Here is a 23316-nt window from a genome sequence, read left to right as displayed (position 1 = left end):
CTATGCATTTTCCATGCATGGGTATTTTCTCTTTTTTTATATGCAGCTGAGTGCATATAATTTGAATAATATAATCGATACCCATTTTCCATCGATGTGCCGCTAAGCAGACGTGCATACACCACTACATAATTCTTTTCCTTTCATATTCAGCTAAGTGCATTTTATTTTTAATAATAATCGATAATTATTTATGTACCGATATGTCGCTTAGCAGCACTGTCTGAACTAGACACTATCGAGTATCCATTCACAGACACGCACACACACCCACACAAGAAGCAGAGCAGCAGTAAGAGGGCAGAAGAAATAAACGCAAACAAAATTCTTTGAAAAGCTCATTTTAAGGTAAATACCATAATTCTAATGATTACATTTAATTTTGTATAACTGTTCAATTCATATAGAAAGTCAACAAACTCGATAAGCGTTTAATTGCAAGTTATTTCATTAGTAAATTCACATTGATGAAAGTGTAAGACGTGGTTCAAGCCGTCATATGAGTAAACGCTTGCCGTATATATATACATATATATGTATTTATGTGTGTGTAAGTGTGCTTATGGGGCTGATACTACGCCCCTAAAGAGGAAGTTGCCCCTAGCATTTTAATCAATATTATAGATATTTACATCCAGATGTAAATTTCATAATTTAATTCATATGTGTGTTATGTGTAGGCTATGGCGGATTAATGCTCTTTTAAATGGTATTGAAGCTAAGTGTCAAAATATAAAATTCAAGCAATTGATAGCTGATAAACTTTTTCCATAGGGTTGCATGAAACTGCAATCTACCTACCTTGTTAGACTTTACTATAGGGTATTACAGTTAAGTGACAAAATTACACATAGGCACATAATATTTGCATTTCGACTGTTTCTTCCATAATTTCTTATACTTCGTTCCGTCAATTTATTCCAGCAGCAAGTTCCCAAGCGTAAGAGAGCGAGAGCAAGAGCGAGTCAGAGAGAGAGAACTGCACGATGACCGATTCAAAGTATTTTACGACTACCAAAAAGGGCGAAATCTTCGAGCTCAAATCGGAGCTGAATAATGACAAAAAGGAGAAGAAGAAGGAGGCCGTAAAGAAGGTGATAGCCAGCATGACCGTTGGCAAGGATGTCTCGGCGCTATTTCCAGACGTTGTCAATTGCATGCAAACGGATAATCTGGAGCTAAAGAAACTCGTTTATTTGTATTTGATGAACTATGCCAAATCGCAACCGGATATGGCGATAATGGCAGTGAATACGTTTGTCAAGGACTGTGAGGATTCGAATCCATTGATTCGTGCCCTTGCAGTGAGGACAATGGGCTGCATACGCGTCGATAAGATAACGGAATATCTATGCGAACCGTTGCGCAAATGCCTCAAGGACGAGGATCCCTATGTACGCAAAACCGCAGCCGTTTGTGTTGCTAAACTTTATGATATCTCGGCAACAATGGTGGAGGATCAAGGATTTCTGGATCAACTGAAAGATCTATTGTCCGACTCCAATCCCATGGTGGTGGCCAATGCGGTGGCAGCGCTGAGCGAAATCAATGAGGCCAGTCAATCGGGTCAGCCGCTCGTCGAGATGAATTCGGTGACGATTAACAAATTGTTGACGGCACTCAATGAGTGCACCGAATGGGGACAGGTCTTCATCTTGGACTCGCTGGCCAACTATAGTCCCAAGGATGAGCGAGAAGCACAATCGATCTGTGAGCGCATCACACCACGTTTGGCCCATGCCAATGCGGCGGTTGTGCTCAGCGCCGTCAAGGTGCTGATGAAGCTGCTAGAGATGTTGTCGAGCGATAGCGATTTCTGTGCCACGTTAACCAAGAAGTTGGCTCCACCACTTGTAACGCTGCTCTCCTCAGAGCCGGAGGTTCAGTACGTTGCACTGCGTAACATCAATTTGATTGTCCAGAAGCGACCGGACATACTTAAGCATGAGATGAAGGTGTTCTTCGTGAAGTACAATGACCCCATCTATGTGAAGCTGGAGAAGTTGGATATTATGATACGTTTGGCCAATCAGAGCAACATCGCCCAGGTGTTGAGCGAACTGAAGGAGTATGCCACCGAGGTGGATGTGGATTTTGTGCGCAAAGCAGTGCGTGCTATTGGACGATGCGCCATCAAAGTGGAGCCATCGGCCGAGCGTTGTGTTTCCACTCTGCTGGATCTCATTCAGACCAAGGTCAACTATGTTGTTCAGGAGGCCATAGTCGTTATCAAGGACATCTTTCGCAAGTATCCCAATAAGTATGAGAGCATCATTAGTACGCTGTGCGAGAATCTGGATACCTTGGACGAACCAGAAGCACGGGCCTCGATGGTCTGGATCATTGGCGAATATGCCGAACGAATTGACAATGCCGACGAGCTGCTCGATAGCTTCCTTGAAGGTTTCCAGGACGAGAATGCGCAGGTGCAGCTGCAGTTGCTGACAGCTGTGGTCAAACTGTTTCTCAAGCGTCCATCGGACACACAGGAGCTGGTGCAGCATGTCCTTTCGCTGGCCACCCAGGATTCGGACAATCCAGATTTGCGTGATCGTGGCTTTATCTATTGGCGCTTGCTCTCCACCGATCCGGCTGCTGCCAAGGAGGTGGTGCTCGCCGACAAGCCGCTCATCTCAGAGGAAACGGATCTGCTCGAGCCGACGCTGCTCGACGAGCTCATCTGTCACATCAGCTCGCTGGCCAGCGTCTATCATAAGCCACCAACGGCGTTTGTCGAAGGTCGCGGCGCTGGCGTACGCAAATCGCTGCCAAATCGTGCCGCCGGCTCTGCCAATGCAAATGCTGATCAAACGGGTGAAGCTGGGCAAGGATCCGAGTCTATGGTCATACCCAATCAAGATTCACTCATTGGTGATCTGCTTTCCATGGATATCAACGCACCTGCCATGCCCGCAGCGCCAGCTTCGACCACAAGCAACGTGGATCTGCTTGGTGGTGGCCTGGATATACTACTGGGTGGTCCACCGGCTGCAGATTCAGTTGCTCCTGCCGGTGGTGCCAGCAGCCTGCTGGGTGACATCTTCGGCCTGGCCGGCACCTCCCTGTCGGTGGGCGTGCAAATACCCAAGGTCAATTGGCTGCCCGCCGAAAAGGGCAAAGGCCTAGAGATCCAGGGCACCTTCTCACGGCGCAATGGGGAAATCTACATGGAGATGACCCTCACCAACAAGGCCATGCAGCCGATGACCAACTTTGCCATACAGCTGAACAAGAACAGCTTTGGCTTGGTGCCCGCCTCGCCGCTGCAGGCGCCACCCCTGCCACCAAATCAGAGCACAGAAATCAGCTTGGCTTTGGGCACCAGTGGACCGATTCAGCGCATGGAACCATTGAACAACCTTCAAGTGGCCGTTAAGAATAACATCGACATCTTCTATTTCGCCTGCTTGGTGCATGGCAACGTGTTGTTCGCCGAGGACGGGCAGCTGGACAAGCGTGTCTTCCTCAACACGTGGAAGGAAATACCCGCTGCCAATGAGCTGCAATACAGCTTGAGCGGCGTCATTGGCACCACCGATGGCATCGCCTCCAAGATGACCACCAACAATATCTTTACCATTGCCAAGCGTAATGTCGAGGGTCAGGATATGCTCTATCAGTCGCTGAAGCTGACAAATAATATTTGGGTCCTGCTCGAGCTGAAACTTCAACCGGGCAATCCCGATGCGACGCTCAGTCTCAAGTCTCGCTCCGTGGAGGTGGCCAACATTATTTTTGCTGCCTACGAGGCCATCATACGGTCACCCTAAACAGATCGAACAGCAACAATTCTGAAATTATACACAATCTATTAATGTTAGTTATATATATCTCTATATAACTGAAATATCTAAATATTACGCGTTGATGAAAAACTCTGTTAAAAAGAAAGAAAAGAGAGAAAAGCCTCAAGCTTTCGCTAACTGAGGCGTATTATTATTATATTATATTATCCTATTATCTAATACAATTATATATATACGACTATATATTGAACTCGACTCGATCCAATCGAAGTTGGAAGGCATTCCATTTGTAGAGGGGCGATATCGCATCATCCACTAATTTGCTACCCCAACAAGCTACAATATATGTTTATCTATGCACGCACACTATCAACTCTACTAGCATATACCCTGTATTTTTTTCAATTCCATGTTACGAATATATAAGAAATATACGTACCTTAGTTGTAAAAGTTTTTCTAGATTTGTTTAAATATTGTTTAGATTAGACTTGTTTATGCTTAGCCTGCATTATATGGATAGATCGGGGTTTTAGTAGAGCATAAGTATACTCGATATACTCGATCTTTGCATTACATAATTACAAGCTTTATAATAGTTGACCTCTCTGTAACAGTAAGGCCAGACACAGCCTTTAATACCCACTACAACCTGTTTAAGCAAAGATCTTGTATGTAATTACAGGGTATTTTTGCTATATTCAGTTTCATGTTTGCAGGGTAAAGTCTTTATCCGTTTGTCTCTACGTCTATCTGCCAATATCAAGGTTTCATTTTAATCTACTTCTAGACGTAAATTTAAAGGGTATATAATCGATTGTATAGCCCCTCTACCCATTTGTTATTTACAGAGTATTCAGGTGACTTTCCACCTATGACTATATGATAATAGTACCCGTCTTAGAGTATCCTCTACTAACGGGGCTTCAGCATACCCTCTTCTATACATGTAATTACTACAGGGTATATAATGCATATCATATTCACACTGTCTAGTAGATTACCCAGCTCACCTTTCGCTCCTCGCACAGCTTTACTATATGTTACAGGGTATCGTGTATCACGTAGCATATTCCTTTTATACATTTTATTATTTACAGGGTATACAATCGATTAGCTACCCACCAATACATATATTCACCTGTGCTTACATTAACCTGCCAAGCTGCCACCTAACAGAAAAGCTTAACCAGCGTTAAGCTTTAAAAGCTTGTAAGCTCGCCCTTAAGGGTTGCTGCACACAGCTATAGCTATCTCCCTCTCTCTGCCTCTGCCTCTGCCTCTCTGCATGTAAAGGCGCTTGCATTCTGTTGTTGTCCCTGTTCAGCGCGAATTGCGCTGCTTTGTTGTACCACAAGTAAATTTATCTTGGCCCCGATTGAAAGGACGAAATTCCTGCTGCCAAATAAGTGATACACAATAGAAAGAAAATAAGAGAAAACAAATAAAAATAATAAAATAAATATTTTATCTGAGCAAAAAGTTAATAGAATTAGTACAGCAAGAACATTTGCAGTCTTTGGAAAACTGCGCCCAAACACTTTTTGTTTTGGGCCCAATCCAAACATGTGGCACAGCCCGATTGCGGGCTACGCATACATATAGAGCCGTAGCCAATTGGGGTTTACATTTTGGATAATGGGCGAGACGGCGGGCAACGCTAGTGGAGCTGCTGCAACTGCTGCGGCTCTGCACTCCTTGGACAGCTACGATGTGATCTATGATGCTGGACAGGAGCACTCAGATGATATGCAAAGCGTTTCGCATATGGATTGGCCATTTTTGATAAAGGTATGTCATCTCTCCCTCTCTCTCTCTGTGTGTGTGTGTGTGTGTGTGTGTGTTTTGGGAGTGTGTCAACAACAGCTACTCGTCCAGCCAGCTAGGCAGCCAGCAGCCAGCAGCCTGCGAGTCTGCCAAGTGGACAAGCAACTGTGTCAGTGCCTGCACTCGTCCTTGATCGAATTACAGCGCACACAGAGCAGGAGGCGTGTGGCAAGGGGCGTGGCTTAAGGGTTGTCTGCGTGCATGCGAAATGAGATGCTTGACATGTTTACAGCCTCACTTCAGAGAGAGGGAGAGAGGGAGAGCGGGAGAGAGAGCAAAATCAGAAGAAGAACCAACGAATATATGAGGTTACACTGAGGCTGAAGACATATATAGAGACTATATATATCTGAATTTGTATAACGTTTCAGCTACAGACAAAACAAAAATCTTGCAAATTGCTATACAAATATAACAAAAGTGAGGTTAGTTTGCAGCTCTACTATATAAATAAGAAAATGATATATTAAAAACAAATGTTTGGCTAGCAAAATTAGCTTAAATAGAGCCAAAAATATAACAAAAGTGAGGTTATGTAGGGGCTTAGCTATATAAATGCAAGAATACTGCGCACATATCAAGTTCTCACAGCAGCCAGCTATTGATACTATGCATAAGATACGAAAGCAAGCAGAAGCGTGCATATTCAGACTGAAAATATAACAAAAGTGAGGTTATGTAGAGGCGGAGCTATGGGCAGAACATTAACTAAATGGAATTTCTTGCTTAAATTGAAATCAAAATCAGATTCAGAACAGAAAGAACTGAGTGTATGTGGTATTTGCTAGTCGGCTATGTGCGACTTGAACACTTAATAGACTTGAAGCCTTTCATTTCAAGCTTCCCTTTCGCCTTCTGCTCCCCGTTCTCCTTCCATTCACAGGGCATCCTGGAGAGCAGGCAGACATGTGCGCCAACCACGCCGGATACCCTGCCCGCTCTGCTGTGGGCCATCATAGCCGTGTTTGGCATCGTCTACGCTCTGCTCGGCTATCGCTGCCTGCGCGCTGTTGGCTTTCTGAGCGGGCTAATGGTGGGCGCCAACGGGATATTTATACTGCAGGACTTCCAAATCACTTGGCTGGGCAAGCCAGCTGACTCGGCGCTGGCCATCGTCGCTGGACTCCTGGGCGCTGTGCTCGGCTCTACGTATCCCGTCGCCTCGGTCTTGATCAGCGCCTTTGCTGGCGCCTTGCTGTCGGGCGCTGCGATGGCAGTCTGTGTGGCCACAATGCCGGACAACGAGTTCGGAGTGAGTCCTAAGCCCTCTCTCTCTCTCTTCCCCTTCTTGAAATCTTCATTGCAAATTGATTGATCATTTGCTCTGCTACTTTATACATTTAACACGCACTTTTAGCAGCTAGTAAATCTTCATTGTAAATATTTACATTCAATTTCAATACCTTACTTCCATATTGTAAATATTTACCATGAGCTCTTCATTGCTGTCAACTTATGCACATATCTAGATTAGCTACAGCTCAAGTCTTGCCAGACTTTTCCATTAAGCATATCTTATACCATCTGCTTACTCTCAAGATAATTTGCAAGCTAAAAGCCCGTTTTCTTCATAGTAAATACTTACCAGGCGCATTTGTGCTGTACAACTATTTGTCATGTGGATAAATTGCATATCTAAAATATAATATTTCTCTCTTCCTCTCTCTCTCTCTCTCTGTCTCACTCTCTTTATTGCCCAACCTGTCCTTCGTCTCTCTTTCTATATCCAACCCCTCGCCTTCCTCTTTGCCTTTCTCTCTCTCTCTCTCTCTCTATCTTCCATCCTCCCACTCTCTCTCCTCATTCTCCCCTTATTCATCTTCCTCACAATCTTCCACTCTCTCCCTCTCTCTCTCTCTCTCTCTCGCTCTCCCTCTAGTATCGCGAGATCTATGTGGCTGTGGTCGGTGGCGCCGTCATCTGTTCGGTGCTGACGCTGTGCTGCGTCAAGTATGTCACGATATTGACATCGAGCATTGTGGGCACGGCCATGGTGATCGGTGCCATTGACTTCTTTATGCACAGCTTGGAGACAGTCAACTGGATACTGAGCATGAAGCCGCATCCGTTGCCGCCGCCTTGCTACGGCGGGCTCTTGATAACCGCGTGGCCGCTGACCATTGTGATCAGCATTATGGTGCAGTGCTTCATTACCGCTTGGCGTGTCGATCATCGCAAGCGTCTCTATATGCGACACCATCAACAGCATCCGCATGGCAATCATCATCTGCCCCATGGCCAACAGCCACCGGGCGCCGGTGGCGTCGGCAATCCCCATGTGCCGATGCGCCGGTCGCAGTCGCGCACTCGTGAGACACGCGAGGAGGCCAGGCAGCGCAAGTTCCGTTATCTGTACCAGGTGCGAACGGCACGCGGCGACATCATCTCCCAGGTGAGTAGCACAGCTCCAAGTCCCTCTTTGCGATACTCTGCCCACAGTTTGAAGACGGGCATATGCGACTAGCTGAATAATCATATTCAAGCGAAACATATTGTAGGATTCTCAGGTCGATACTTTGTTCACAGTTGCCAGACGGGTATATTCGTTCCTTTAGATATATTGAAATACTACTTAAGCTTAGCTTAACTTTAAATTTCTATGAAGTGGTTCGTTACCTTAGATTCAAGATATGTGAACAGGGTATCATGCAGTCGAGTCTTATTTTATCTACTTCAACTCTAACTTCTCGCATTTGGTCGTTTCAGAACTTTGTGTCGGCTTTGCAGAAGCGTATTCAGCTGAGCGGCACAGAGACGCCGTCGGAGCGTTCCATTAAGACTAGTTCCAATGAGCGGAACACGTTCCGGAGCGATCGAACACACTTTACGACCATTCACGATCCCGAACTGTGCGACAAAATCGAGATCGTGCGCGACATTGGATAACAAACAAGCAATAGCTACATGTAACTATATCCGTAAGGGAGGCCGGAGCGAGGGGCGTGGCAAGTCGGAATTGGGTCGGGGGAAGAGGGCGAGACGATGGCCAAAACTAGAGCAGAACTTACGGATTGGGATAAAAGAAACATGTAGCTAAGAGGGCGAAGAACAAGTTGGATCAAGACAAAATTTAGCAGAAGCTTTAACTAGAGGAAGAAGAAAGAGTTGGGAAAAGAGTGCAAGAGAGAGAGAGATAGAGAGATAGAGAGATAGAGAGAGAGGGCGTATGGAACTTTTTTTTGGTTACTGAAAACATAAAGAAGATATTTGAAAAATATCTCACATGAAAAAGCTTGATAGAAGTTAAGATTTAAAGAAAAAAGCACAATTTAGAAATGGCATAAAATTTGAAACAATATATAATATATAGGGGAATACAGAGTACAGAGCTGAAAAGTCAATGAAGTACGTTGGGAAACTATGGTTGAACACTACAAGGGAAAAGCTGAATTGCTCAGTAAATGATTATTCAAAGAAAGCTTTAGCTGAGTATTTAACGAAACACTAAGAACTTTAGCTGAATAGCCAAGTACTCACAGGAAATGCAGCTGAATAGCCCTATATTCAAAGAGATATTGAAAAATTTAGCTGAATATGATAAGAAATGATGCAATCTTAAGCTGAATAGCGGAACTTGAAACATATTGTAAAATTTAGCTCGAGAGCCGCGTATTCAAAAAATGCTTTACCTGAAAAGCTGAATACTTAAAGAAGACTTAAGCTGAATATGCAAAAATTGATTGAAAAGCTTTGGTGGTTGGCTGAAATCTTTAAAAAAAACTTAAGCTGTGTAGCTGTCGGCTGAATAACCGAGTTTTCATAAGCAACATTTGAAAACTTTCGCTGAATAACTGCGAATTCGGAAACTGCGCTAGATGAATATCTGAGTATTCAACGAATATAGAGATAAACCTAACCGGCTCTACATATAATATTGTCTTACGTAACTCCCATAATATCTGGTTACTTTACTTTAGAAGAAGTTCCCGTTGCATCCGCTAATCTAGCTAGAGTTTCCAGAAACAGAATCACATAAAACTTCAGCTCTGGATTTTGCATTACATAGCACTTAGACAGCTCGATCTATAGAGATCTACATGGATCCCCTTCGATCTATAGCTATAAACTACACAAGATGTTTGTTCTACAGAAAAAAAACAAGATGTTACTGGCAGCTAAACGAGTCTAGAGTATTGAGGCATATATATAGTATTACCGATCAGGTAGCACTGGCGCTACATACATATATAGAGAGCTATTCAGATAAAGACATAGATATATAAGTACGTGATCGTAAGCTTATATGGAAACGTAATGGTTGCTCCAGTTCGAATAGCGCATTGTTTCTCTTCACACTAAGCTATATATGGTATATATATATTATATAGATCTAAGCTAGTTTTGCGTATTCCTTGTGTGCTCTCTTTAAACTGGAACTAAACACTAAAGAACAACTTTTACTATTGATTTTTATATATCTGTGTTATAATTATACTAAAAGCATTTAACTAACTTATATATTCAGCTATATATCGCATATATAGCCAGATATGTGTATATATATATATTAAAGTTTTCACAGGTTTTTCAAGTAAAGAAACTCTTCAAATATATATACGAATAGATATATATATATAGAGTATATTAAGCATATGGCATTTACTACTTAACAACCGATGTTTCCTTCGATTTTTGATCAAGTAATCCATAGTTATATATAGTTATATACCTATTAAGTACAATCAATTATGTCCACAGAAGCAGCTCTCCAATTTTAAATCTATAAAATCATAAACAAATACAATTCCGTTGGCAATTTACTAAGAGTAAGCCAAAAGTTAGTTCAGCGTAAATAAAATATAAATTAAAAAAAAAAACATTAACTTTCTGTTGAGAACTTACTGAGAGTAAGGCACAAACTCAAATATTTCACTAATGCAACAAATTAAATAATGAGAAACTAATATAAAAAGTATGCAAAAAATTAAATGTTTTTTATAACTATTAAATGAGTCTTAGTTGAGCATTTACTAAGAGTAAGCCAAAAGTTAAAAAAAAAATACCTTACAAAAATAAATACAATTTAAAAATATAAAAAATATAATATGAACTATGAATTTAGTGAGAGTAAGATTAAATATTTGATTAAGCAAACCATTCAACATTTAAAAGCATAAGGAATTAATTAAATTGGAGTTTGGGCAATTTACTAAGAGTAAGCCAAAAAGTTGAGAAATATAAAAAATGAAATACAATTTTAGCTTTGATTAGAAATTTAAGATTAGTTTTAAGCCTACGATTCGCAGTACAAAAACGCAAATGGGTTCGTTTAAGCAACAATTCGGGCGCTTAACATGTGGCCTAACATGCATGTTAAGGCGCATGTTAAGGCAATGTCTCAAAAGGAAAACCAAAACAACAAAATTTGCTGCCGTCCGCAATTTGTTAAAAAGTTTTGGACAATTATGCAAACAAAAGAAATCTTTTTATTATTTATTTTTAATTTCTCCCAATTTTTTTAAGGCCCCAAACAAAATATCAAAGCATTTAAAGGAAACTGATAAAAAAATAGTATTTAAAAAAATTAAATATAAAAAAAAACTGTTGTCTAACAAGAGTTGCGAGATAAATCGATTAAAAGTTGGTATTATTAAAAAATAATCCATTTTATATGGTATACTAAGTAGAATAAAAAAAAAAACAAAACCAAAAACCTTTAATAAATAAAAACAATTATATAAAGTAAAAATAATAAACATTAAAATTAAAATAAAAAATAGATACAAAAAAAATTAAAGCAAATAATGAAAGTAAAATAATAATTGAAATAAAAAATATACACAAAAAAAAATAATAGAAATAATTAATATATAAAATATATACAAATAAAAATTAAAAAAATAAATAAAATTAAAAGAAACACGAAAAACCGAAAAAAAAAACATAGAAATTGAAAAATAAAGAACTAAGTAAATATACATATAAATATGTATCCTAGCATTGGCTAAGCACAAGTTTCTAATAAAGAACAAAACAAAAAAAAAACAAATTAATGACAGCAAAGTAAATAAAGAGTAAAATTTTTTAGTTTCCCTGTTTCTTGGGAGCTTACTTAACCATTTAATCCTTGGACAACTATAAGAGCTATAAGAGCTATAAGAGCATAGACATCCTCAAAATATTTCCTAGATAACTCACCTGTAACCTGAAAAACTATAACCCGATTCAGCTCACATCTTATCTGAGTATCAGCCACGCCAGGATTACCGACGCCTTCGTGTCGAAAAACGAATCGTCATGGGATGCCTGGCACCAAGTGTCGCAGTTGCACTTGACACTTCATGCCTCGGTCTACCCTTGCAGCACGGCCGCGTCTGGAATCACAGAGCCTGTTCCATTCTTTGCATCTAACCGATTTTCCCTATGGACCTATCATAAGCTATAAGAGATCAGCTTCAGAACTTTAGATTGTCTTAGTCTTAGATATCTCTCGATCTGAGGCAATCTAATCAAGACCTTAAGTAAAAGTACGTCGTGCTTCCTTTATCGATTCTGGCTGTAACTTCAAGCTAAGTATTTATCCTGCGATTAAATTTCAATAGTTTTCTTCAATCCTCCTTTGAGAGCATCCAGGGCAACGTTTGCACGCCAGCAGAAGCAGCCAAGCCAACATACAGTTGATACAATGAGAATCGCAAGATATCAGATATATATATCTATATATATATCGTCAATGTATTTAACATTTTATTGATCAAATACACTTCATTTGTCTAAAACAGTCACCAGCGCGTTTTGTTGTTAAGTATCGACTATATAGCGCAGATCGAAATACTATATAGCAAGGTGTGTGTATGTGTGTGTGTGTGTGTGTGTGTGTGTACAGAAGAAACAAACGACCGACTAGTTGAATTGAATTGTAACAATTTGTATTTTGTTGCCTTTTCCCAAACGTTTTGTTGTTCTCTTTTTTAAACTAGCATAATTTAGCTGTTGTTGTTGTTGTTGTTATTGTGTAGGAGTAGGTTGGTAGGTAGGTAGAGTGTAACTTCCTATATATACATTATTTAGATGCGACCGGGGAAGGTGCCGCTCTCGCGCTGATCGTCCCACTTCTCCACCCAGGCGTTGGGGCACATCGTCTTGTAGACCTTCTTGAAATAGTTGCAAGGGGCAAAGTTCTCGCCTCGCTTCTTTTGACAGCGATGGAAATCCAAATAGGATTGGTAACAATATCTGGTCACGTTCTGATTGGGGAAACGTGGATCGAACGGGGCGGTCTCCATCTTATAGGCCGACATCGTGTCAACTGTTGTTGATTTATCGCTGTTTTTCGATTTCGACATGAAAAATTGCATAAACGAACTTTTAGAGTTAACAAAACCAAACAGAAAATAATGAAAATCGAACAAAAAATTATGAATGTAATGGGAAAAGCAAAAAGAGCGAAACGAAAGAAATGGCATATGGCATAGAAGTAGAAGTAGTAGAGAGAGAAATAGATATAGAGAGGGAGACAGGAAGATGGACAGCATAGTTAGAGAAACCAAGAGAAGTTGTCAGTATAAATAAAGAGCGTGAGTCAGTATAGACAGAGAGAGAGAAGAGGATATGAAGTTAATATAGTTATATGTTACAGTGCAGACAGACAGACAGATATATATGGACAAAGATAAGGACAGCACATGTACAGAGAGTACATGTAGACGAAGAAGAGATAGGTAAAGTCAGCGTAAAAGGTGAATCAGGATAAAAATGATATGAGGTAAGTGTTATGTTGTAATAATTACATATAGTTAAATGTAAATTAGGCATAAAAAATATATATTATAATAATATAATATTAATAATAATATAATATTAATAATAATAAAATATTAATTAATAATAAACGAAATTGAAATTTGATTCAATCCGAATTTCATACAAATAGAGAGAAAGAGAAAGAGAGAGAAAGAGACGTATATATATAGGTCATATTAAGTTCTTTCCGTTTGCTTTATAAGTACACACACTATGTGGTAAGCTATATGTTTGTTATATATATATATATATATGTATATATAGTATTTAAATGTAGAAATCTGTACAATCTAGTGCTTAAATTATATTTTTATATATATATCAGCTTATATTGTATTATTTTATACTTCTTATCTTTGTATTTTAGTTTTTTTTTTAGATTTTCCCCCGTTTAAATGTGTGAAGAAGTTATACAGTCAGATAGTTATATATATTTTCGATATATTCTTTATAGCAAATGAGACCTAGGCTTAATTTTTCGATTTGCTTGCATGTATCACGCTTAACTATATAAAGCTATATATATATATATATATATATATATATATATATATATATATATATATATATATATATATATATATATATATATATAGCTGATTGTATTTGTGTAAGCCAAATATTTTGGTTTAGCTAATTGAATTTTGTGTTTTGCCTGCGTTCAAGTTCATATTTTCGATTGTTGTGCGTACAGCTACTGCGTTTATGTCTATTTAGATGTGTGTGCAGATGTATGTGTAGATGCGTGTGTAATTGTGTGTGTAAATGGTGTGGTGTGTGTGGATGTGTTTTGTAGACTATTTGACCAATGGTCTCTTTCCATTGTCCGTATCGCAGGCATTGCTCTTGTACTTATTCACTTCAGCCAAATACAGCGACCAAAAATCCTTTGGATCCACATCTCTTTCGCTGGGCGTCTTCAACTTGGCAACGACGCCCGTTTTTAAGATTTTGCCACCACGGCGACGTCCAACCATTGGAGGTGGCGGTGCTGATTTGCCAGCCGCTGCAGCGGCTATATATGGAGCAGCTGGTGTGCTGGCAGCGCCTGCTGCAATCGCCGGCAAAGCACCAAATGGACTGAGAACTGGATTGGGTTCCAGCAGTAGCAGCTGCTGTTGTTGATCTCGAATTGCTGCTGCTGCTGCTACTGCTGCAGATGCATTAGCTGCTGCTGTAGCTGCTGCAGCTACATCTGCCATTGTCTGCTGCTGTTGCTGTTGCTGTTCTTGTTGACCCTGCATCTTCTTGAACAGCTCCATGAACGAGCCATCGTTGGCGAATACAGGATGCGATGCCTCCGGCTTCGGTGGCGGATAGACCTTGCCTTCGCGTGCGAGTGTCTCACGTAATTTTGCTTCGATTTCACGATGTATACGCTCTTTGTCGAAGGGCTCATCCGTATCAAGATTGTAATAAGCGCCCACAGCAGACATTGCATTATCCTTGGCGTTCACTTTATTGGATCCATTTCCTCCATTGCCATGTACTCGACGTGTCGCTGCTGATCCTGTCGAGGCAGAGGTGGAGGAGTAGGACGTTGGACTCGGAGTGCGACTCTCTCTCTGATAATAGCTGCGTCTCGGGTAGTCTCTGTCCCATTCCTTCTGACGATCGCGTGAATCTCTATGATGGCGATGCTGGTGCTGCTGCTGCGACTGCGACTGCGACTGCGACTGCGTTTGATGATGATGATGACGACGTCGCTGACGCTCCATAGAGCGACTGCGACTGCGGCTGCGACTACGACTGCGACTATAGCGACGTTCGTTGCGTCGACTGTTGTTACGATCCTGATAGCCAACGCAACGTTGTCCGCCACCGCGCCGCTGCTGCTGCTGGTGGTGCTCCCCTGACTGCTGCTGTTGATAATAGGGTAAACGTGCCGCAGACATTTCCGTTCGGCGAAAGCGACGTCTGACGATCTGCAATTCAAACTGTGCCGCGTTAAATTCAAACAATTGCAGTTTTGACGTTATACCTATATACAATATAATGGTTGAAACGATTTTCGTTATGGCGACGCCTTCTTTCTCTGTCGTCAACTATTTCAAAAACATATATAGCTTTGTTTTCATTCGATTGATTCGTTTTTTTTTCGTTTTTTTACAAATTGCCTGCTTGTTTTTGCTTGGGTGACCATACTTTTATTTTTTGTCATGCATTATGCATTATGCTATTGTCCTATTAGATGGCAACACGCACACACAATTCGCAATCTCTATTATTTATGTCAGAGTTGCCAAACGAGCCGCTGCAAACATTCATTTTGTGCTATCACTGGGAGCACCTGAAAGAAAATGGCTGTGCTTGTTTTCAAGTGTGTGTGAATACAGTGCAGTTGGTTTGACTGCAAGCGGACCACAAAAAACCACACACACAAGTTCAGGTTTTGAAGCTTTAAAATATGTCATATATGGTCACTCTGAGATCTAAGGCAATTAGAATAACGTACAACCGAAATTCATAAGCTTATGCAATTTCAATTAACTTGTTTGAATTTTTTGTTTGTTTGGTAATAAGGAATTGTAAAATTTACTTGTTTGATATATCCCACGTTTGCAGTTGTCGCCGCAGTTCTCGCCGAGATGTTGATGTTTCTTGTTCTTGCTGTAGATATCCGCAAAGTATTGCCACACTTTTTCAGGCTGCACCAGTCTGGCTGCAGCGGAGGCTTGGAACGAAGTTCGCGCGATCTGGTGCGTTGAGTCGCGTGCGATAAATGTTTTTTTTTGTGCTTGCTTTGCTGCTGTTTGTAACTGTTTAACTGAAATCGGTTGGGAGCGGTTTTTTGTTTGTCCTGCATGGAAAAATGAACTTGAACGCATGAATACAAAACGTTACTTGGATCAAATGCGCTGTGCAAGTAGTTTGTTTATAATAATTACTTCATTTTCTCATTTCTTTTCTTTTTCTTATTTTTTATCTACATTCGTTTGTGGTTAGAATACAGATACGAGATACTTAACGGGGCAGCATCGAAAATTGCGTTTCAGCGTACAATCCGAACTTATGTAACTAACAGCTAAAAAAACTTACGATTGCTTCTTTTTTCTGCTTACATAGTTATCTTACTCTTATGCCAAAATATAAGAACTCAACAAATATGTGTAGTACAAATTAATCAGGAGTTATGTAATTTTTTTCTTTGCCTGCTGCTGAAGCCTTTGCAGCCAGCGGCGAAAATGTGTATGTGTAAGTTGTATGGTTGTGTATGTGTGAACTTATGACAAATATTTGTTTGCGTGTGTGTTATTGCATAAATACAATACTTTGTGCCACTGTTTTATAATTTGTATTAGTTGCTTTTTGATGATACGAATTTGTTGTTGTTATTGTGCTTGTTGCAAAAAAAAACATACCTCTGTTAATACGGAAAGTACAAAGAAAATTTTTCAACTGCTGGATAATTCTGTGTTACGAACACGAACCAGTCGACGATAGTATGTGAGATGCTCGAAAAAAATTTCTCGTTACAAATATCGACTAAGTGTCAAAAGCCTGACAGCTAGAGCGGGGTTGCCAGATTAAAAGCGCCACCTGCCGTGAGAAAACCATATTATTTTTGTCTGCGCCGTTATGCTCGCACATATGATTTGGCAGCTGTTCCAGACTGCCAGATTATAAGCCACGAGCGCCATCTTCCGTGTAGTTTACAAAGCTCGCCAGGAATGCTTATGCACATATCGTTATCGTGTCTTACATTTTAATAGATTTCAAGCAGTCTTAATAATTAAATGTTTTGTGTACGTTCACAAAGCATGGGTAATTGATTATTCTTCTACTGTGGCTGTCGATAATGGACAGCAATTCAACGGAACGCGGTGCAAAGCCAAGAAACAATCGCAACAGACAGCAAAGCCAACGCGTTGTACGAAAACTTCCGCCGCGTGTAGCAAACGACAAGCGAAATAATATTTATATTACAAGCAAGACAGACTTTAAAGTAAGTAATACGTTTCGCTGTAAACATAATTCTGTAAACATTTCAATTGGCACACAGGCACAGCAAAAGCGATGCGAGGATCTGTTGAATGCGGGCGCTAAGGAAATCTTTTTACATTGCATGGGTTATTCGATAACGCGTGGCCTCAATTTGGCATTGCGTCTTATCGATAACTCGGAGGGTGCCCTAAGCTACGCGATAAACACATCTACCATCAATCTAGTGGATGAACTGCATCCACTTTGTGATGAGGACGATATAACCTATAGACAACGCAACAATTCCGCATTACACATCAAGATCTTCAATAACAATCTGTTCGATATTGTGGTACCTAAGCTGCCAGCACAGACGAACTACACTGAAGCGAGCAGTAAGAAGCCACAAAAGAAACAAAAGTAGAGAATCATGTTTAAATTATCAGAACTGGTGCGCTGGCTTGGCTTAACGGAATTCGAGATTTTGGTCAATCTATGCGGCCTACTCGTCTTTACCATCTCGCTCGCCTTCAAGATCTCTGGTACATTGAATAATGTTTTACCTGAGCTAATGTGCGATTGGTTTAGCATATTTAGTCCACTGTTCTTTATCGATATTTGTAATGCCTATTTTTGCGTCATTGTTGGAATACGTATGTATTTGGATTCAGATAACAAGCGGAAGGCGTTACATCGTTTCATGTGGAGCACATATTTCCTTGTACTTATCGCGATCTTCAAATATTTGTTATGTCTGAAGTTATCTGGCAAAACGGGACTCGAGTACAGTGAAGTTTTCTCACCAATTTTTGTACTGCTCCAATTGGTAGCTGTGCGCGCCTGCCAGCTGCCCAACTCTATTTAAAAAGCCTATAATATACATAAAAAATCCCTGAAATGTCTATCATAAGTTATTATATATTAATATAAGAGAGTTATATAAAAATCAAATAAATGTGACTGTTTTACATAAAAATCAATTCATAATTAATAGCAGGGTCAAGTACAACTATCAATTAATTTCAGCTGTGCTTGATATTAGTTATTTTCAGTAGGAACACCCTCAATATATATTAGCATTTTATAAGATTTTTATAATTGATAACAGCTCGCGTGTACGTGAAGCTTGTCGGTAGCTAGGCAATCGATTAATACAATGAAAATACTAAAAAAAAAAATACCTTACAGCTATTCTAAAACGGAAGGTAAGAATCGGCATCGACATCAGTCAAAGTTAATTCGCTAATTTATCAATTCTACTTAAAGTATCGATAAATTATGCTGATGACCAAAAACAGTGCAGACAAAACCTATCGGTAGTCCAGTCAATCGAGTATCTTGTCGCTGAAACACACGGCGTTCGTTTTGTTTTATTCTCTTTTTATTTTGTTTGCGTTGCTCACACACTCAAATATGTCGACATTAAATCGCCCCAAATCTCCGCACACACCGACAACCATTAAGAAGGGTGAAAAGGAGGATAGCTTTTGGGATAAATTCAGCACACTCGGTCGCAAACGCGGCACACGAGAAGGTGAGCTAAACCAACTGCCTCCGCCCTTTCCCCATACTAAGCCCCTCTGCTTTCGCCAAACGGAAAAGCGCAGTGAAATCTGCAGAATATGGCCAAATATGGCTACAGCATAAACTGAAGCTATATGTTCAATACGTGATTACAACAATTAATTCATTCCTGTTGGGTTGTACCCAAGGAGCAGCCAATCCTGCAGTTTCTGCTAACAGATGTGCATTTTGTCTCTGTCTGTGAGTTAAATAGAAAAAAACATTGCGTCATTTACATTTGTGACGCAAACAAACAAACAGGCTGATCGGTTTTTGATTGTAGGCGTATGATTGAGAGTGTGTGTGTGTGTATATATTAAGTTGAGTAGGGTATTCTGGCTAGAGTTCGGCTCGTATCGTTTCGGAAACTTGAATTGTTTTGTTCGGTACCTTTAAATGAATATTAATACATATTGGTTTTGTTTACTTATATAGATACAAATTCTTTTCTTTAATATTTCTCTTACAAAACGCCAAAGCAAATTATGTAAAAATCATAACCATATAAATGCTGCAATTCTCTTAATTCATAAGCGACACACGCTCATCTCTAGCGTAGTTTGTCGCCTTGGTAAATGCGTGACGTCACCAGCTATTGTTTACATTTTCGCTATTGCCTAACCACTCACACCTACTGTTCGAATATATGTATTTTACAGTTAAGAAAATCCAAGAAGAAGGCAAATATGCAATCGATTCGCCTGGCTCGCCCAATCAGTTCGACATACCGCCCGAAGATTATGCACTGCGTAAGTGATAAATTGAATTTTCCATGAAAATATGTATAAAGCTTGCATTATCTTAACCGTTAGGTGAACATGAGCAACGTGCCGTGATTGATCCGCAATCGAATAACGATCCGGAAATGTTAAAGCTGCAAGCAATTCTCATCGATTGGATTAACGATGAGCTAGCGGAGCAACGCATTATTGTCCAGCAACTGGAGGAGGATATGTACGATGGCCAAGTACTGCACAAGCTATGGGAGAAACTAACGGGCAAAAAGTTGGATGTGCCAGAAGTAACACAATCGGAACAGGGCCAACACGAGAAGCTAAACATTGTGCTGAAGGCCGTTAATCATGTGAGTATATGCTACAAACATTGGTTAACTTGACTAAAATTCATATATTGTATGCAGACACTTGGCTTCCATCAGAAGATACCCAAATGGTCGGTAGCCAGCGTTCACTCAAAGAATATTGTTGCAATATTGCATCTATTGGTAGCGCTAGTGCGTCATTTTCGTGCACCAGTGCGTTTGCCAGAGAATGTCTTTGTCACCGTGGTCATAGCCGAGAAGAATGCGGGTGTACTGAATGCACAGTGAGTGAAATTTTCCCGCTTGCCACATTTCCGATATACTGTTCTTGTTTTGTCTTGCAGAAAATTCCAGGAGCAAATCACCTCGGAGTATGATGATTTAGGTATGCGCTGCGAAAAGGATGCATTCGATACGTTAATCGATTGTGCTCCCGACAAATTGCTCGTCGTAAAGAAATCCCTAATCACGTTCGTCAACAAGCATTTGGCTAAACTCAACTTTGAGATCAACGATCTGAACACCGATTTTCGAGATGGCGTTTATTTGTGTCTGTTGATGGGACTCCTCGGCGGATTCTTTGTACCGCTGCACGAATTTCATTTAACACCGCAGGACGTTGATCAAATGGTCAGCAATGTCGCATTTGCTTTCGATTTGATGCAGGATGTAGGACTACCAAAGCCTAAAGCAAGGCCTGAAGATATTGTCAACATGGACTTAAAGTCTACGCTGCGTGTGCTTTACAACCTGTTTACCACGTATAGAGAATATGCCTAAATGCCAATTTATTTACTACTCATTTTTTCTCGTAATTTCTAATCATTTTTGTTATCAAATACTAATTTATGCATGTAGATGCAATCCAACTTTGCCTAACTATTTATATTTTAATATATTTGTATGTATACGTGTGCGTGTTTGTGTGCCTCTAACATGATTGTTAACTGTAGTTGTTACTAAATGAATTTTATATACATTTTATATTGTATTAAAACCAACAAATAAATAAGTGCCTTGACAACTGAAAATAAAATTTGTAACTGTAAATCTACACGCATACAAACACAAAATAACGTTACGCCGCATGGCTTTTCGTTTAATGTAGTTTTTTCTCACGCACACACACACACGTAGAGCGACATATAGAGAAATGGAAAAAGTATCAAAAAATTATATTGTGTAATTTCGAATTATCGTCTTACTTTAAAACACACACGAAACTAAAATAGCTGCATTTGAATCAACGTGCACTAATCGAACATATTTGTGGCAATAAAGCGGCGTTGCCACATTGTTGGCACATAGCACCAACGGCCTGCAGCGATGTTCATTAACAGTGCCTCAATATTGCGTTAATCGAAGCACATAAATTGGCGTTGTTCACAGCGCTGGCCAGAAAAAAGAAACAACAAAATACATAGAACGACTCAAATTTGCGTCAACGGTAAGCAGCTGACTGCCCATGTGGAAAGAATTCATACGACGTCACAGCTATCAAAGTAAGGTAGCTCCTAATCGTGAGGGCGCCCGATTGATTATACGCCGCCTACAAAAAACTGTTTTGCGAATTTTGCGTGAACCCGATTTCAAGATGTCAAAATCATCATTTCAGCAGAAGCCATCCGAACCAGAAACACCGGTCGATGGTGCGCAATTCAACGCCCATCGAAATGGAAAACAGGATAGCAATTGCCGCACATGTAACGATTTCAAGTCATGGTCAAAACAACAGCGTCTTATTTCCAATACGCAAGCAGCTAAGGTAGGCCATCAAATTGTACAGCACAATTTGCAGTTTGCTTCATCTACTTATGACATGCACTTACTCTTTCTCTCCCCCCTCTTTCACAGGAGAAGCATATAGCCACTAACGAAAAACTAACCGTAAATGCAGCTGGCGTCGCGGCTCCCCGAGATGATTGCCCATTAGATAAGGTACGTCTTGGCATATCTACTTGGGGCCTGCTGCATACCATGGCTGCCTTTTATTCCGACAATCCCACTGATACAGAGAAACGTGATATGCGCACATTTTTCGAAGTACTTTCACGTTTGTATCCATGCGAATATTGTGCAAAAGACTTTCGTTCAGAGTAAGTGCAGCCTGCTTGACTCGCTACAAACGCAATACGTGACCATATTCTCTTCATTTCCTGCAGCATTGAAGTAAATCCAGTAAATGTTAATTCCCAAAAGGATCTTGCCCTGTGGTTGTGCAAGTTTCATAATCGAGTCAACGACAAACTTGGCAAACCTCTGTTCGATTGCAGCAAAGTGAATGAAAGGTGGCGTGATGGCTGGTTAGATGGATCCTGTGATTAGGCTTAAGACAATAAGCTGCAAGCACACAAATACACACACTCACACCGACACACTCTACAACAGACACTCAGACGCACAATGCAACTCTAGCGCAACGGTCCCATGCCAACCTACCCAATCCTCACAGTCAAATCGATCTGGCAACATTTAGGTCATTTATTGTTAAACATATTTGGACAAGCTAGTCAAACCGAAATTATTCCAATTCAGTTGGCTGTGGAGATTTCCAGTTTCTAGTTCAATGTTGGCATGAAAAACGCCAAGGATTACGTTCTGATGCGGTAACGCGAGCAGATAATAAAAAAACGATCCATCCCACCATTATTTCACAATAACCGCCGGCACTAGCAGATAAATATATATATATATATATTTATATATAAGTATATATATAGATATATATGTATATATATATATATGTATATGTATATATATGTATATGTATATATGTGTATATGTATATATATATATGTATATGTATACATTGTAATAGTCAAATGTTAAAGTTTAATTTTCTATGTTGGTCTGACTATGTAAGAGTTGTATTGTGGTGCAAAATTTCGTATTTTTTGTTTGTATTATAATAACATTATCCGAAAAAAATTGTGTGCATTTTTTATTTTATTTATGCAAATTGGCTGAGATTTGCATGCATATGTACATACATTACATCAGATTGCATGAATTTCACCATCGCCTCCAATAGATTTATCAGCTGTTATAATTTTAGTATACATTTATGTAACAGTTCAATGTCCCGAACAGCTGACCAAGCTGTTGCAAATACAGTGGGATTAAAGTAATGAACGTAGTCATTATTCAGAGAACGGATTTTGTGTGGACAAATTGCATACTTTTTTTACATTTAAGCATGAATATATTCGAAATAAAGAAGTTTTTTCATATGAGAATAAAATCATGATGGGTCAAAGTCGACTTGGAAGAAAGTATTGCAAGCTGTGGCGCCAAATTGCGCAGAGTTGCCATATCGCAAACGAAACAAGATATAAAGCTCTACCAAACGCAGTTACGGTGAAAGCTAAATATATTTAAAACAAATAAATAAAAATAACAATATGTTCGTTTTAAGTAATTTATTTGCTTTGTCTATATTTGAAAACTTTCTGCGCCTAACCTGTTGCTGTAT

At 39.9% G+C, this 23316-nt stretch overlaps 8 protein-coding genes across 11 annotated transcripts; 6 read left to right on the top strand and 2 right to left on the bottom strand.

Moving 5' to 3' along the window:
- Positions 1-232: 232 nt before the first annotated feature.
- On the top strand, positions 233-4154 carry LOC111604984 (AP-1 complex subunit beta-1). Of its 2 annotated transcripts, none has more exons than XM_023323284.2 (2): positions 233-348; positions 928-4154. In XM_023323284.2, exon 2 carries the CDS (start codon positions 987-989, stop codon positions 3768-3770), a length of 2784 nt encoding a protein of 927 aa, XP_023179052.1. In that variant the 5' UTR covers positions 233-348; positions 928-986; the 3' UTR covers positions 3771-4154. The 2 variants fall into 2 exon arrangements, with proteins under 2 accessions (XP_023179052.1, XP_023179063.1); XM_023323295.2 differs by having other exon boundaries at positions 925-4154.
- Positions 4155-5118: 964 nt separating this feature from the next.
- Positions 5119-9958, top strand: LOC111603789 (transmembrane protein 198). Its single transcript, XM_023321570.2, has 4 exons — positions 5119-5536; positions 6456-6824; positions 7452-7964; positions 8279-9958. The coding sequence occupies exons 1-4, from the start codon at positions 5384-5386 to the stop codon at positions 8456-8458; spliced, it is 1215 nt and encodes a 404-aa protein (XP_023177338.2). The 5' UTR covers positions 5119-5383; the 3' UTR covers positions 8459-9958.
- A 2461-nt stretch (positions 9959-12419) lies between these two features.
- Positions 12420-16757, bottom strand: LOC111603462 (cytochrome c oxidase subunit 6B1). The gene is made up of 2 exons (XM_023321090.2): positions 16678-16757; positions 12420-12838 (listed from the first exon to the last, which is right to left on the bottom strand). Exon 2 carries the CDS (start codon positions 12811-12813, stop codon positions 12580-12582), a length of 234 nt encoding a protein of 77 aa, XP_023176858.1. The 5' UTR covers positions 12814-12838; positions 16678-16757; the 3' UTR covers positions 12420-12579.
- Positions 13917-16749, bottom strand: LOC111603085 (dendritic arbor reduction protein 1). Of its 3 annotated transcripts, none has more exons than XM_023320738.2 (3): positions 16678-16749; positions 15297-16115; positions 13917-15240 (listed from the first exon to the last, which is right to left on the bottom strand). In XM_023320738.2, the coding sequence occupies exon 3, from the start codon at positions 15208-15210 to the stop codon at positions 14113-14115; it is 1098 nt and encodes a 365-aa protein (XP_023176506.1). In that variant the 5' UTR covers positions 15211-15240; positions 15297-16115; positions 16678-16749; the 3' UTR covers positions 13917-14112. The 3 variants fall into 3 exon arrangements, with proteins under 3 accessions (XP_023176506.1, XP_023176353.2, XP_023176428.2); XM_023320585.2 differs by having other exon boundaries at positions 13917-15252; positions 15855-16115; XM_023320660.2 differs by having other exon boundaries at positions 15855-16115.
- A 201-nt stretch (positions 16758-16958) lies between the features above and the next one.
- LOC111603293 (ribonuclease P protein subunit p20) lies at positions 16959-17679 on the top strand. The gene is made up of 2 exons (XM_023320847.2): positions 16959-17261; positions 17319-17679. Exons 1-2 carry the CDS (start codon positions 17115-17117, stop codon positions 17661-17663), a joined length of 492 nt encoding a protein of 163 aa, XP_023176615.1. The 5' UTR covers positions 16959-17114; the 3' UTR covers positions 17664-17679.
- LOC111603378 (transmembrane protein 203) lies at positions 17656-18166 on the top strand. The gene has a single exon (XM_023320971.2). The coding sequence runs from the start codon at positions 17670-17672 to the stop codon at positions 18102-18104; it is 435 nt and encodes a 144-aa protein (XP_023176739.1). The 5' UTR covers positions 17656-17669; the 3' UTR covers positions 18105-18166.
- Positions 18167-18520: 354 nt separating this feature from the next.
- Positions 18521-20739, top strand: LOC111605036 (beta-parvin). The gene is made up of 5 exons (XM_023323373.2): positions 18521-18773; positions 19462-19551; positions 19615-19886; positions 19944-20128; positions 20189-20739. Exons 1-5 carry the CDS (start codon positions 18653-18655, stop codon positions 20622-20624), a joined length of 1104 nt encoding a protein of 367 aa, XP_023179141.1. The 5' UTR covers positions 18521-18652; the 3' UTR covers positions 20625-20739.
- Positions 20740-20863: 124 nt separating this feature from the next.
- On the top strand, positions 20864-22517 carry LOC111605046 (FAD-linked sulfhydryl oxidase ALR). The gene is made up of 3 exons (XM_023323385.2): positions 20864-21609; positions 21699-21940; positions 22007-22517. The coding sequence occupies exons 1-3, from the start codon at positions 21310-21312 to the stop codon at positions 22167-22169; spliced, it is 705 nt and encodes a 234-aa protein (XP_023179153.1). The 5' UTR covers positions 20864-21309; the 3' UTR covers positions 22170-22517.
- The last annotated feature ends 799 nt before the right edge of the window (positions 22518-23316 follow it).

Source organism: Drosophila hydei, unplaced genomic scaffold (assembly GCF_003285905.1).
Source record: "Drosophila hydei strain 15085-1641.00,03,60 unplaced genomic scaffold, DhydRS2 tig00000296-arrow-arrow-pilon, whole genome shotgun sequence".
In the NCBI taxonomy this organism is placed as follows: domain Eukaryota; kingdom Metazoa; phylum Arthropoda; class Insecta; order Diptera; family Drosophilidae; genus Drosophila; species Drosophila hydei.
Note: the sequence above shows the minus strand (reverse complement) of the source record. Positions and strands in the feature narration are given on the sequence as shown.

Bases quoted from the DNA above. Each gene is read 5' to 3' on its own strand.
- LOC111604984 (XM_023323284.2), top strand. From the start codon at position 987: ATGACCGATTCAAAGTATTTTACGACTACCAAAAAGGGCGAAATCTTC.
- LOC111603789 (XM_023321570.2), top strand. From the start codon at position 5,384: ATGGGCGAGACGGCGGGCAACGCTAGTGGAGCTGCTGCAACTGCTGCG. The intron at 6,825-7,451 runs GTGAGTCCTAAG...CTCTCCCTCTAG, and splicing joins TGCCGGACAACGAGTTCGGA to TATCGCGAGATCTATGTGGC. The intron at 7,965-8,278 runs GTGAGTAGCACA...TGGTCGTTTCAG, and splicing joins GCGGCGACATCATCTCCCAG to AACTTTGTGTCGGCTTTGCA.
- LOC111603462 (XM_023321090.2), bottom strand. From the start codon at position 12,813: ATGTCGGCCTATAAGATGGAGACCGCCCCGTTCGATCCACGTTTCCCC.
- LOC111603085 (XM_023320738.2), bottom strand. From the start codon at position 15,210: ATGTCTGCGGCACGTTTACCCTATTATCAACAGCAGCAGTCAGGGGAG.
- LOC111603293 (XM_023320847.2), top strand. From the start codon at position 17,115: ATGGACAGCAATTCAACGGAACGCGGTGCAAAGCCAAGAAACAATCGC. The intron at 17,262-17,318 runs GTAAGTAATACG...ATTGGCACACAG, and splicing joins CAAGCAAGACAGACTTTAAA to GCACAGCAAAAGCGATGCGA.
- LOC111603378 (XM_023320971.2), top strand. From the start codon at position 17,670: ATGTTTAAATTATCAGAACTGGTGCGCTGGCTTGGCTTAACGGAATTC.
- LOC111605036 (XM_023323373.2), top strand. From the start codon at position 18,653: ATGTCGACATTAAATCGCCCCAAATCTCCGCACACACCGACAACCATT. The intron at 18,774-19,461 runs GTGAGCTAAACC...TGTATTTTACAG, and splicing joins CAAACGCGGCACACGAGAAG to TTAAGAAAATCCAAGAAGAA. The intron at 19,887-19,943 runs GTGAGTATATGC...TATTGTATGCAG, and splicing joins TGCTGAAGGCCGTTAATCAT to ACACTTGGCTTCCATCAGAA.
- LOC111605046 (XM_023323385.2), top strand. From the start codon at position 21,310: ATGTGGAAAGAATTCATACGACGTCACAGCTATCAAAGTAAGGTAGCT. The intron at 21,610-21,698 runs GTAGGCCATCAA...CCTCTTTCACAG, and splicing joins CCAATACGCAAGCAGCTAAG to GAGAAGCATATAGCCACTAA. The intron at 21,941-22,006 runs GTAAGTGCAGCC...CATTTCCTGCAG, and splicing joins GCAAAAGACTTTCGTTCAGA to CATTGAAGTAAATCCAGTAA.